Genomic DNA, 13,952 nt, shown 5'->3' with positions numbered 1-13,952 from the left:
TACTATCTCTTACCAATCCATTTACTCTCAAGTTTTCTTCTGTCCACTCTTTGCTTCTTTCAAATTATATTCAGAAAATGGCCCTATTCGTCCATTCTCCTCAGCACTTCACCATTTGTTACTTTGTCTGTTCAGCTGATTCTTTCCATTCTCCTTTAAACCTGCATTTCAAAGTTGTTTAGCAAAATGGTCTCTTTCCACAATGTCCACATCTCAGCTCCCTGCAAACAGGCCAAGCCAAGCTTTTTACATGTTGTTTATTCAGCTTTCCAGTTCAAAACCATCTCTTCTTACTAAATAGAACCTTTCCTATTGCCATTCTTATTTCTATTTCTCAGTTACATTTTCTATCTGCAGATACTATGCTTCTTCTTAACTACTTGAATTCTTGCATTACTTCCAGTTCTCTTCCTTATATGCATGCATTCCTTGATGATTTTGGATATGAATCACATTGGTTTTGCCAATGTTCACTTTTATTCTTAATTTCATGCCTGCATTACTTTTCCATCTGTTAGTTCTTATAATCCTTCTGTGCTTGCTACAAGTTCTTTCTCATCTTCAAATTTAACTAATTTTATCATTCACCCTATAATCTTCACACCAGAATCTTTGCTTTTAAGTGCTTCTTAATCATTGTTTCTGCATAGACATAGACTGAGCTAAAGAGAGTAATGTTGACAAAATTTCATTGGACAAGGTACATTACAGGTTGAGATAAGAATAGCAAGAAATGAGATAGAAACAAAATAAATGAAATACCTGCAGAGCTGATTAAAAATATTTTTAAAAATGCAGCATCAATGCTTGCGAAACTGTGCAAAGACAATTATTTTCCATGAGAATGTCACAGGACTTCGTGCAAGCAATAATGATCACCTGAAGAAAGAAGCCAATGCCATGCTATGTGTATTTTGTAGATTTTCATCTGGATTTATTAGATCAAGCTCTTAACATTACTGAAAGACATTGGAGTAGACTGAAGAAATGGATAATTCAGGAGAAAGCTGTACATGAGAAAAACAGCAAAAATGAGAGTATCTGAGAAGCAATAGGAAAATTGATTAGACACAGGTCCTGTCCTCTTTACTGTCTATGCAGAAGCTATAATCAAAGAAACATTTAAACTCAGGATCTTACCGACATTAGAAATGCGAGAAGAACAGTAAGAGTAGAACTGATTCAATTAAGGAAGCTGATCTACTGATATTTTCAATTATGCAAAAATTAGAGATATTTATTGAGGCAAATGATTCTAATTCTCCACTCTGAAATAACAACCACGAATTTTACTCGAGCATTATTTTGTCAGCTTTGCTCTGGTAGGTTTGGAGAGATTGCAGAACCACGCCTGCAGTAAACAAGAGTAACTAATCCATCACAAAAGGGGAGGCCGTTATTCCATACCTAGGTTACACTGTCATAAAGGACATATAAGACACAATTAATCTGCACAAACTGATCAAAGGAGAGACTGAATCTTTTCAGTACAAGATATATGTAGCAGTCTCTATTTTATCATAGAATCCCTACGATGTGGAAGTAGACCATTAGTCCCATCAACTCCCACCCACCCTCAGAAGAGCATCCCACACAGATCAATATCCAACCCCCCCCCCCCCATCCCAGCCGTCCTTGTAACCCTAAATTACCAATGGCCAATCCACCTAACTTGCACATTTTTGGACTATAATAATTGTTAACAATTACCTTGGACACAGGTGACACAAATTATCATTATAACTCATTGAGTAAAAGTGACAACAGCAACATGAATAAAAAATTGGCTGACTGATAGAAAACAAAGCTAATGTTCATCTTGGAACTGGATTTCACAAATAAAATATAAAGGTTCCAAAACCCAGGTATTCAAATCTATGCTGCAGGCTTCCCCTAATATGTCATCGTACAGCATGCTTTTAATAACCTACTGAAAGTGAAGCTGAATTCTATCATATAATGGTCACTGTCCCCGAAGGGGTCCTACCCCTTAAGAGGGCAGGTATGGCCTAATGATATTATGGCTGGATTGTTAATCCAGATACCCAAGTAATGTTCTGAAGACCCTGGTTTGAATTCCATCACTGGAGATGGTGGAATTTGAATTCAATAAAAATCTGGAATTAAGGATCTAATGACCATGAAACCATGGCCAATTGTCAGAAAAGCCCGTCTGGTCCACTAACGTCCTTTAGGGAAGGGAATCTGCCTTCCTTAGGTGGTCTGACCTATGTGTGACTCCAGACCTACAGCAATGTGGCTGACTCCTAACCTCCCTCTGGGCAATTAGAGATGGCCAATAAATGCACCCTCATCCCATGAATGAATTAAAAAAAATGACGGGGAAATATTCATTAATACAGCTAAAAGATAACTGTTGTCTTATAAGGTGGCATTGTTGTTTTTGAAATACTATTATCTTAATATTTGGGTCAGCACGATGGCTCAGTGGTTAGCACTGCTACCCCACAGTGCCAGGGACCCAGGTTTGATTCCCTCCTTGGGTGACTGTCTGCGTGGAGTTTGCACATTCTCCCCGTGACTGCGTTGGTTTCCTCTGGGTGCTCTGGTTTCCACCTACAATCCGAAGATGTGCTGGTCAGGTGAATTAGCCATGCTAAATTGCCGTAGTGTTGGGTACATTAGTCAGGGGTAAATGTAGGGAAATGAGTTTGGATGGGTTGCTCTTCAGAAGGTTGGTGTGGACTTGTTGGACTGAAAGGCTTGTTTCCATACTGTAGGGAATCTAATCTTAAACTGTACTTTAATGTTGAATAAATACATATTACAGATTGTTCAAATTTATGAAAATTAATAATGTCAACACTATGAATGTAAAATTATGTCCTGTGTTCTGTGATTCAAAACCAAGTAAATGAGCTTGTAGCACAGATTGAAATTGGTTGTGGGTATCACAGAGATACAGCTGCAGGGGAATCAGTGTTCAGAATTAAATATCTAAGGAACAATGTCCTATCAAAAGAATGGGTAGAGAGGTCAGGGTTGCCTTGCTAATAAGAAGTGAAATTAAATCGATAGCAAGAAGTGCTATCAGGGGCATAGGGTCTGTGTGGGTAGAGTTGACAAACTGCAAAGGGACAAAAGGCCTCCTAGCAGTAGCTAGGATGTGGGAAAGAATAAATCAAGTGCTAGAAAAGGCATTTAAGAAAGGAGCGATTACAATAATCATGAGTGACTTTAATACATAGACGGAGTGGGAAAATCTGGACTCAAGTGGACTCCATGAAAAGAAATTTGTGGAATGTCTACGAGATTTTTCTTTTTGGAGCAGTTTATGGTAGTGCCCACTAGAGAACAGGCAATTCTGGATTTGGTGATGTGTAATGAGGCAGATTTGATTAGGGAGCTTAGGGTGAAGAACCCCCTAGGGAACAGTGAGCATAATAGGATAGAATTCACCCTGCAGTTTGAGAGGGAGAAGCTGGAATTATATGTAACTAATTGAGTAAAGGTATTTCAGTTGAATAAAGGTAACCACAGAGACATGAGGGAAGGGGAGCCTGATAGGGAAGACAGTGGAGCAGCAATGGTTTGCATTTCTGTGGATAGTTTGGGAGCCACAACAGAAGAAAGGAGAAGGGGAGAATAAGGGAAGCATGGCTGACAAGGGAAGTTCAGGGACAGCTTGAAAACACAAGAAAAAAATACAATGTGGTCAAGATTAGTGGGAAGCCAGAGAATTGGGAAGCCTTTAAAAACCAGAAGAGGACTAAAACAGGCAATCAGGGAGGGGAGGGGGTAGGGGTGGAAAGATGAGTTATGAGGGTCAGCTAATTTGTTTTATAAAAGATGCCAGAAGTTGTTTTTTAGATATCTAAAAGATGAGAAAGAGGCAAGAGTTGACATTGGACCACTGGTAAATGAAGCTAGAGAAGTAATAATGGGAAACAAAGAAATGACAGAGGAACTGGATAGGTACTTTCCATCAGTATTCACAGTGAAAGACACCAGCAGCATACCAGAACTTCAAGAAAAATAGGAGACAGAGTTGAGTGTAATGGCCATCACTAAGGAGAAGACACCAGAGAAGCTGAAAGGTCTAAAGGTGGACCAGATGGACTACACCCCAAAGATCTGAAGGGGATAGCTGAGAAAATTATGGAGACATTGGTGATCTTTCATGATTCACTGGAGATACAGGGGCAGTCCCAGAGGACTAGAAAATGGCTAATGTAACACTCCTGTTTAAGAAGGGAGGGAGGCAGAAGTTGAGAGATTATAGGCTGGTTAGCCTGAACTGGCCATTGTTAAAATATAAGAATCCATTATTCAGGATAAGATTACAGAGTACTTGGAAGTACATGGTAAAATAGGGTTGATTTGACATGGCTTAATCAAGGGGAGATCATGCCTGACAAATCTGTTAGAATTCTTTGCAGAAGTAATGAGCAAGTTAGACAAAGGAGAGTCAGTCAACGTGATGTATTTGAGATCTTGATCCTGAGTCTGAAGAGACCTTCCGAATCTCCTGTTTATTTTTTTTTCTCTCACTGCGCCCAAGATGGGGCCTAGCAGTAGTGCTTATGTACTCCCCACGTCTTCTGTGGTTATGTATAAATGTGGTGACTCAGAAAAAAAACACAACTGTGCAGAAACTTTATTCCATTTCTTCCACCACCAGGAAAGTCCTATGTGGGCCAGTGATCCATTAACAAACAAAGACGGATAAAGGCAATGCTTACATGAAGGGAGAGGATAACTCCTGTTCTTATCTGTCAGCCAGGGCTCCCTGATTGGACTAGATTGCAGCCAGAGTCAGGGAGCCCACCTGGCTAACCTCGTTACAATCATGAAATCTCTCCTCCACTGAGTCTGAGGATATAGGCCTGTTCCTTTTTCTTATAGCTTCACCTGGGGTGTTTTAGCACTGGGTCAGGCTCATCCAACTCTGTGTGGTGTGTAATGCACAGTAACTGATCTCTTGCACTTGGACTGTCACACCTACACAAGCTTTATACGTCACTGGACCTGACCTTGAATTAACCATGCCTGTTAACTATGCAGGGCCATTCCCCTGGTTCCTACCCAAATTTCTTCCCCTGAAGCAAACTGTCTCTCTAGCTTAGCAGAGTCTTGTGCCAGCATTGGTGTTCCTGCTGTTGTTTCTCCTTCCTGGTCTTGTCGAGTCTGTAGCCCAAGCAGGTCACTTGGAATGCATAAAATACACATTCTTCCCTTCTAAGGCATAGCTGGCCTAGGCGAAACATCGAAGGACTATGTCCAAATTCTCTAAGTTCTTCTTCATGGTCTTCCCTGTCATTATCATATCATTGACATAAATGATGACTTGGGCTGGACTTTGTAAAATGTTCTTAAAAATGTGTTGCTGGAAAAACGCAGCAGGTCAGGCAGCATCAAAGGAACAGAGAATCGACGTTTCGGGCATAAGCCCTTCTTCAGGCTTATGCCCGAAACGTCGATTCTCCTTTTCCTTTGATGCTGCCTGACCTGCTGCGCTTTTCCAGCAACACATTTTTAAGCTCTGATCTCCAGCATCTGCAGTCCCCACTTTCTCCCTTTGTAAAATGTGCTGCTGAAATATTGCACAGGCTGTTTACACCCCAAATGCAGTCTCGTATATTGGTCAAACCCTTATGGGTATTAATTCTGAGCATTCTAATCTAACCGCAATTGAAAGTATGCATGCCTTTATGAAGGACAGTCTCCCTGCCAACTTTGCATATAAATCCTTTATCTCACAGATAGAGTGCTTATCCAGCTGCCAAAAGCATTTTACTGTTTGTTTAAATCATAGTATCTCTACAGTGTGGAAACAGGGTCTTCGGCCCAACAAGTCCTAACTGACTCTCCAAAGAGCATCTCACTCAGACCCATCCCTCCCTACTCTATCCCTGTAACCTTGCATTTCCCATGGCTAATCAACACATCCCTGGACATGATGGGAAATTTAGCATGCCCAATCCACTTAACCTGCACATCTTTGGACTGTGAGATGAAACCAGTGAGCACCTGTTGGAAGCCCAAGCAGACACAGAGAGTATGTGCAAACTCCACACAGTCAGTCAGCAAAGGCTGGAATTGAACCCAGGTGCCTTGTGGTGTGAGGCAGCAGCACTAACCACTGAATCACCATGCCTGTCATTTTAACCTTGTCAAAATTCCCAGTATGGATTTTCCTGGTTATCGAATTGCCAAGTAAAATCGATAGGAGCTCAGAATTAGAGTAGACTTCAGTTTATAATATTCCTTAACTAAATCTGTCAACTCTTGAAAGGTTTTAGTTACTGGTACCTCAGGGAAATTTAGGTTTCCAATAACTAAAAGGTTATGAGTTCACAAGCTGTCAGGAGAATTACTTATTGTTTTTCATGTGCTCTGATGTCACTTGCCCAGAAAAGGAAGGCATATTTCCACCTATTGGGCCCAGTCTTTGATGGCAAGATCAAACGAGTCAAGCTTCCCAAGTAATGGCATGACGTTAGAAATGGTTACTCCAACTAAAACACGACATGAACAATTTTCTTCAGGAGCAAGATTTTCTCTCGTCAACACTGAGAAGTCCACAGAGGCACATATCCCATCACCAAGTCACCCTTTATTTACATGTGGACAGTCCATGACACTGATTCAGTTCCCTCAGAGTCAGCGCTTATCTGTCAGGCAGGGCTCCCTGATCGGACCAGATTAACAGCCTCAATCAGGGAACTCATATTCTGAGGTCCACCTGGCTAAACTCATTCCAATCACTGTAGTGAGTGGCATTCTTGAAGTGTTGCAGTCCATTTGGTATAGACAGATCCATAATGTTGCTGGGGAAGGAATTCCAGGATTTTGATCCAATGACACTGACAGAATGGGGATATATTCCAGGTGAGCATGGTGAGAGGCTTGGTGGGGAACTTGAAGGTGGCAATGCTCCCATGTATCTGCTGCCCTTATCCGTCTGGGTGGAAGTGGCCGTGGGTTTTGAAGATACATGAAATGTTCCAGTTATCCTACTTTAAAAGGCATCACCACATATATTGTCCATGGTATAGTTGTGAAATCTAGCAGAAATAACAATGCGCATAAATTCCAGAGTTTTTAATGCACCTTTATTTCTTTTCCTTGCAGAATCTTGCAAAGAGCTGGACAAATTCTTGTGTGGCAGTGGATTCTGTATCCAAAAGAAGCTGTTGTGTAATGGTTACAATGATTGTGATGACTGGAGTGATGAGGCAGACTGCGGTATGTCCTTCATTTCTCTCTATGTAGTGACTACTGACAATAATTATACTGCTAAAAAGTCAAATGTTATATGGAGTTAAGCAAGATTTATACATGTAAAACCTAGATACATCTCAAATGGTGACTTTTATTGTAATGGATTAAGATATGTTGTATGTCTGATTCTAGATACTATTCTTTGGATAACACATATACCTTAATATTGCCAGCTTAGTGCTAGTTTCATGTTGAACATTCTGAAGAAAATTGCCTGAGACAGGAAACTTTCAAGAAAAGCAAGTGTGGCATTTTCTGTTTCGAATGACAGAAGTTCTTTTATATGTTGCCAATTTTCAAAATCGACTGTCAGTTTCTAGTCCCAGCATTTCTGCATAAAGTTGTGAGGAGATTTGACTGAGGTGTTCAAAATTATCAAGGCTCACGACAAAGTAGTCTGATGAGAATTTGTTTCCATTGGCTGATGGCTCGCAGGCCAGGAAACCCTGATTTAAGGAAATTAGGAAAAGAACCAAAGGTGACATTGGAAAACTTTTTTTAATCCAGTGAGTGGTTAGGGTTTATAATCACAAAATTGATACAGCACAGAAGGACGCCATTTAATCCTTCTTGTCTGATCTGGATGTCTAAAGTAGCAATTAATCTAGAACCATTCCGTCACCTGCTCCCTGTGATCTTGTATATTCTACTTTTTTTCAGATAATCCAACTGCTGCTTGAAAATCTCGATAGAATCCATGATACTCTCAGGCAGCCCATTCCAGATTTTGACCACTCACTACATCAAAATAAGTTTACTTGAGTTTCCATTGCTACCTTTCTCAGTTACTATAAACTTGTGCCCACTTATTCTCGATCCTTTCATCTGTGACAGCTTTTCTTTATTTACTCTGTCTAGAGACCTTATTATTTCGAATACTTCTGTCAAATCTCCCAAGGAAGCCAGTCCCAACTTCTCTAAGCTATCTATGTAATGAAAGTTTCTCATTTCTGCAATCAATTTTGTGAATCCTATCCAAAATGCACTGCTTTGGAGGCAAGTGCAATGGTGCCTTTCACAAGGGAGATGGATTGGTACCTGAAGAGAAAGAAAATCCAAGTTGTGGAATCAGTTAAAATTGCTCTCACAGAAAGCCAGACTTGCTGAGCTGTGAAATCTCTGTGAAATCTCTGGGATTTGAATTGCCTAATGTTTGTCGGGAAGGAAGAATCTGGAGCTCATGATTGTTCTCCTGTCCTGTCTGGAAGCAGTGATCAGGTTTGTTGTCTGTGGTGTGAACACATATAATGAGAATATTTCTATTTTTGTCTTTCATGAATGAAAGAGTTAAAGAAAAGACTAGTTTTTAAAAAAAATTTAGGACTTAGTACAATTTAATGTAGTGGATATTGCAGTTACTCTGGATGAAGATTAACTACAGCACAACATAATGGTGGCACCATGATGCTACCTCAGGATGTTGGGCAATCCCTGACGAGGGGACTATGTTTCAACCACTGGTTATTATAGTTGTTATGTATTTAATACTTGACTGAGCTGTACGCATCACTGCAACAATATGTCTCTAATCATACCTCACACAAGCAATTAAAATAAAAACCTGTATACTCTAATATTCATGAAATATCTCATGATACCAATCATACTGACAGACATAAAAAATAACCTCAAGACTGGCAACAGCTTTGTTATGCTCAAACAAAATCTAATTGTTGCCAGTGGCAGGCAAGAAATTCTAGTTAATCTTGCTTAGGAGTTGTATAAGTACGTATCTGCAGATTTTGCAAAGCATTTTATGTAAAATTACTCTAAATTAGATTTGGGATATCTTTTACATCAAAAGCCCAAAGTCCTTGACAGAAAGAGGAAGAAAAATGTCAATATAAGGAATAGATGTTCGAGGGATCATCAAGAGCTTTGTTTAAAGTAAGAGTTTATAGAATGTTGGTAAATGTAGAGAGAGGAGTGAAGTATTTTAAGAAAGGAATTCCAAAATGTAATACCAAGCAACTAAGGATCTGCAACTAACGGAACAAGGTGTGCATAAAGAAAATAATGAAACTCGGCAGTCTGTCAGAATCAGTGGAGGGAGAAACAAAGCTAACATTGGTTTGCATGATGTGGAGGTGCCAGTGTTGGACTGGGGTGGACAAAGTTTAAAAATCGCACAACACCAGGTTTTAGTTCATCAGGTTTATTTGGAAGTTTGTTCTTCCAATTAGATCAATGTAATTCTTCTTCAGATCAGGGTATGCAAAAAGTTAGAGTCAGATCACAGAGCACACAGGAAGATATAAATTCAAAGGATATACCTCAAGATAATATAAGACAAATCAAGAGTTTTCAAGGGTAGGATAGGCTGATTCTTTGAGAGATTTGAAAATGAAGATAGGGATTTCAAATGCAGTTCTTTGCAGTCAAGATCCTAACATAAGTCAGTAAGGAAAATATTATTGAACAACAAGATTCAATGTGATGCAAGGTATCAGCAGATATGTTTTAGAAAAGTTGAATTCAGAGATGATGCACAACGACAGGATATTGGAAAATTTGAGTCTGGAGGTGAAAGACATTGAATGAGAATAAAGGAAACTGTCAAAGCTCTTTACTCTCTAGTGGGGGAGTATACTTCTGAGGAGTAGCACTCAGACTATTATAACACCTAGGATGTAATAATTTGTCTTTTATTTTCCTTTTTTGTCTTCTCTCATTTTACTTGAGGCTCTCACAAAGCTGGTTGATCACCTTTCTGCATCTCCTTCTGTCAGTCAGTCTTCCAGTCCTAATGAGCTCATTTCTCCTGCCATCCCATAATTTCTTCTGACCTTCTCATTCTTCTTGACAGAACCAATTCAGTTGCCACATTTCCTCCCTCTCTACAAAATATAACTTTTATTTTGATTCATTAATGGGATGTGGGCATTGCTTTACATGCCAACATTTTGGATTAGATTACAGTGTGGAAACAGGCCCTTTGGCCCAACAAGTCCACACCAATCCGCCGAAGCGCAACCCACCCACACCCCTACATTTACCCCTTATCTAACACTAGGGGCAATTTAGCATGGCCAATTCACCTTACCTGCACATCTTTGGACTGTGGGAGGAAACCGGAGCACCCGGAGGAAACCCACGCACACACGGGGAGAACGTGCAAACTCCACACAGACAGTCGCCTGAGGCGGGAATTGAACCTGGGTCTCTGGCGCTGTGCCACTGTGCCTATTGCAAATTGCCTCCGACTAGGTGATGGAGAACTGACTTTTTGAACTGCTGCAGTTCATGTGTTGTAGAGGAACCCTCAGGGCTGTCATGGAGGGAGTTCCAGGATTTTGACCGAATGACACTGAAGGAACAACAATATAGTTCCAAATCAGGATGGTCAGTGTAATTGAGGAGTACTTGCAAGTGATGGTGGTCCTGTATATCTGCTGTCCTTGTCCTTCTCAGTGGCTTGGGAGGTGCTGTTGAAGCACAGTTGGAAAGTTGTTACATTGCACCCTATAGCTGGTACATAGTACTGCCACTGTGCATGAATGTAAGATTATTGAAAGTATTAGATGAGATACTGATCAAACAAGCTGCTTTGTCCTAGATGGTGTCAAGTTTCTTGAGTGTTCTTGGAGCGGCACTCGTCTGGGCAAGTGAGGAGTATTCCAATCATTCCTGACTTGTGAATTGTAGATTGTGGATGGGCTATGAGGAATTAGGAGGAGTGTTACTCGTAGCAGAATTCCCAAATTTTAGTCTGCTCTTGTAGTTCTAATATTTATATGGCTAGTCCAGTTGCACATCTGGTAAATGGTAACCCTCAGCATGTTGGAAATGGAGAATGGATGTATTCTGCTCAGTGTACAGAACAGAGCTGGGAGGTTTTCCACACTGCCAGGGAGATGTCATTGTTTTAGCTGAAAAGCTCGGCTAAGTTTGTGACTAATTATGAAGCACAAGTCTTCAATACTGCTGTAGCTCTGTTGGCAGGGCCCATACTTTGTATAAACGATTCTTTTACTCATTCCTTGATATCACAGAGTGAATCAAATTGATTGAAATCTGGCATCTGCGATGCTGGTGAACTTCAGGAAAAGGCAGAGATAGGCCATTCACTTCTGGCTGATGATACTTGTAAATGCTTTGGTCTTATCTTTTACACTGATATGCTGGATTCCCCCTGAGCTGCTTTAATTGTCCACTACCATTTGTGACTGGATGTTGCAGGACTGTCGAGCTTAAATCTGATTTGTGGGCATTGGATCGCTTAGGTCTATCCATCATTTGATGCTTAAACTGTAATAACATGCAAGTAGTCCTGTAGCTTCACCAGGTTGGTAACCCATTTTTATGTCTGCATGGTGCTGCTCCTGGCATGCCTTTTTGCAATGTTCATTGAACCATGGTTGATATGCTAACTTGATGTTAATGGTACAATGGGGGGTATGCCAGGCTATGATGTTAAAGACACAGAACACAATTCTGCTGCTTGTCATGGCTCACACCACCACTTAGATGTCCAGTTTTGTGTTGCTAAATCTGTTTGAAGTATATCCCATTTATCATAGCTAATGGAAGGATCTTCAATGTGAAGCCAGGACTTTTACAAATTTTCTTAATTAAGTTTACTGCCAAAATCTGCCACTATTTCACAGTGTTTTGTTATTTGTTTCTCTGAACTGCCTCTCCATTTATGTTATAATCTGTGTTAAATTTATTCAAAAGGCTATCCAAGAGCGAGATCGTAAATAGTGATATTGCCAATTGTACCCCACTGAGCCCAGATGCACTGCAGGGTTCAGAAAAAGATCAATCCTGGCATTTATGTGGTTTTGAAAATAATGTGAAGTCCTGCCAGTAGGGTGAAGGTGCCTCTGAACATCTACCAGTCCCAGTTTGGCGCACACATCCCTTAATTGTGTTGATCACGAAGAAGATATTAGAGGGCCTTTGGGCAATCTGTCCAACGTAGGATCTATTAGGCAATTGAAATCCACCACACGCGCGCGCGCGCGCGCGCGCACACACACACACACACACACACACACACACACACACACACACACACACACAATGATATGCTGAGATGCAAGGTTAAACAGTCTAGAAAGTATATCTGTCAAGAATTTAAGGGGATAGGCCAGGTGACAGTAAGCATTTAAGATCCCGTATTCTTCCCCATGTATCAGAACCTCGAGGATTACAAATCGCCTGTGTATAAGGATTTTTGTAACTAATCTTTAATACACTCTAACAACTTAAATGCAAGATCCTTTCTAACTAGAATGAAAGTGAAAAATAAGCCCAATCATACCCATTCTGCTGCAGCTTCAAATGCTCTGAATCATCCAGATGTGTTTCTTGTAATAAGGCAACATCTACCCTCTCCCTTTAAGGCTAGAAAGTACCATCTTCCTCTTGACTGGTGAATAACTCCCCTTAATATTCCAGGTAAACCACTTGAACACATCCTTCGCCATAACCTTCTATAGCACCATTTAGACTCTAGAGAGGAAGAATCCAAACTATAGATCGCTGTACTAAAAAAATCCACAAAACCCAAAAGCTACATAAACTAAAATAACTGCAGCCAACAAATCTACAAAACTTACAAAAACTATATACAGCAATAACAGAAAAACAAAAAAAATCACCAAAAGCACTGATTAGAGAAATTGACCTCCATTCAAAGGGGGTACCTACACATCCTACAACCCCACTGCTCCTCGGATGCTGCCTGACCTGCTGTGCTTTTCCGGCACCACTCTAATCTAAACTCTGGTTTCCAGCATCTGCAGTCCTCACTTTTGCCACATACACCGACAACCTGGTGGAAATAAAAAACAAGGGCAAAGTTAGTACTATAGACAAGTAAATTAAAAATAAATATGCCACCCATTCCTTAACATAACTTAGAAATTAAAAATAAATACTCTATACATCCAGGATATCATTTAACACAACTTATTACCAGCAAGGAGACTCCACCAAGTCTTTTTTAAAGAACAAACCTGAACATCTCTACTTTATGCCTATTTGGCCGTCTATCTTAAGTCAACATGTCCACAAAGTTCTTCGCTTTCTCTGGTGAGTCGAACAAATGTCTAGATCCATTATGATTGATCCGAAGCAACGCTGGATAACTTAAAGAATATTGGACCCCCCAGACTCTCTCAATCTCTTCTTGACACCATCATAAGACTTCCTTTTCCAAACCACTGCCATCGAGAAGTCTTGAAAGAACATGGCCCTGGAGCCATCATGACCATCTGCATGTCTTTATAATGATGGAACCTTACCAGGACAGGGTGTAGGCACTGATCCATACCTAGCCTTTGTGCTGCAATCCGATAGGTTCTCTCAACCTTTATCCTTCCATTCTCAGACTCCAAACTGAGGAATTCCAGGAGCCACTTCTCAAAGAACTCCACTGCCCGTTCACCTTCCGTCCCCTCCGGTATGCCAATAATGCACAGGTTCTTTCTTTTGCCCTGTTCTTGAGATTATCCACCAGATCCAAAAAACCATGGACCTGTGTTTCCAGGACTTCACTCCAGCTCTTGGAGAAGTCAGTCTCTGCCTCTACCCCTGCAACCTGGCGCTCAAATGCATTGGTCCTTTTCCCGAGGTCTTGCAGCATAGCAGATATTGGAGCCAGCTTCTCTTCGATTTGTTTTTTCAATCTTCTCCAGGACCTCTCAAGATTTGGCCAGCTCTTCAAGCAGGGTCTGTTGAAACAAGCCTGCTGCTTCAGT

General features: G+C 40.7%; 1 protein-coding gene across 2 annotated transcripts in view; it reads left to right on the top strand.

Moving 5' to 3' along the window:
- The window catches only part of corin (corin, serine peptidase), a 260,269-nt gene that overhangs the window by 175,243 nt on the left and 71,074 nt on the right, over positions 1–13,952 (top strand). Inside the window, exon 6 of one of the 2 annotated variants that reach the window (XM_087987868.1) lies at positions 7,096–7,209. The exons of the other annotated variant lie outside the window; for it this stretch is intronic. Coding sequence (XP_087843994.1) covers positions 7,096–7,209 — 114 coding nt within the window. The remainder of the gene's footprint in view (positions 1–7,095; positions 7,210–13,952) is intronic. 2 annotated transcript variants of the gene reach the window in all.

This window comes from Chiloscyllium plagiosum, unplaced genomic scaffold, assembly GCF_037043375.1.
Source record: "Chiloscyllium plagiosum isolate Xiang-an unplaced genomic scaffold, Cpla_swu_hap1 HiC_scaffold_1, whole genome shotgun sequence".
Classification (NCBI taxonomy): domain Eukaryota; kingdom Metazoa; phylum Chordata; class Chondrichthyes; order Orectolobiformes; family Hemiscylliidae; genus Chiloscyllium; species Chiloscyllium plagiosum.
Note: the sequence above shows the minus strand (reverse complement) of the source record. Positions and strands in the feature narration are given on the sequence as shown.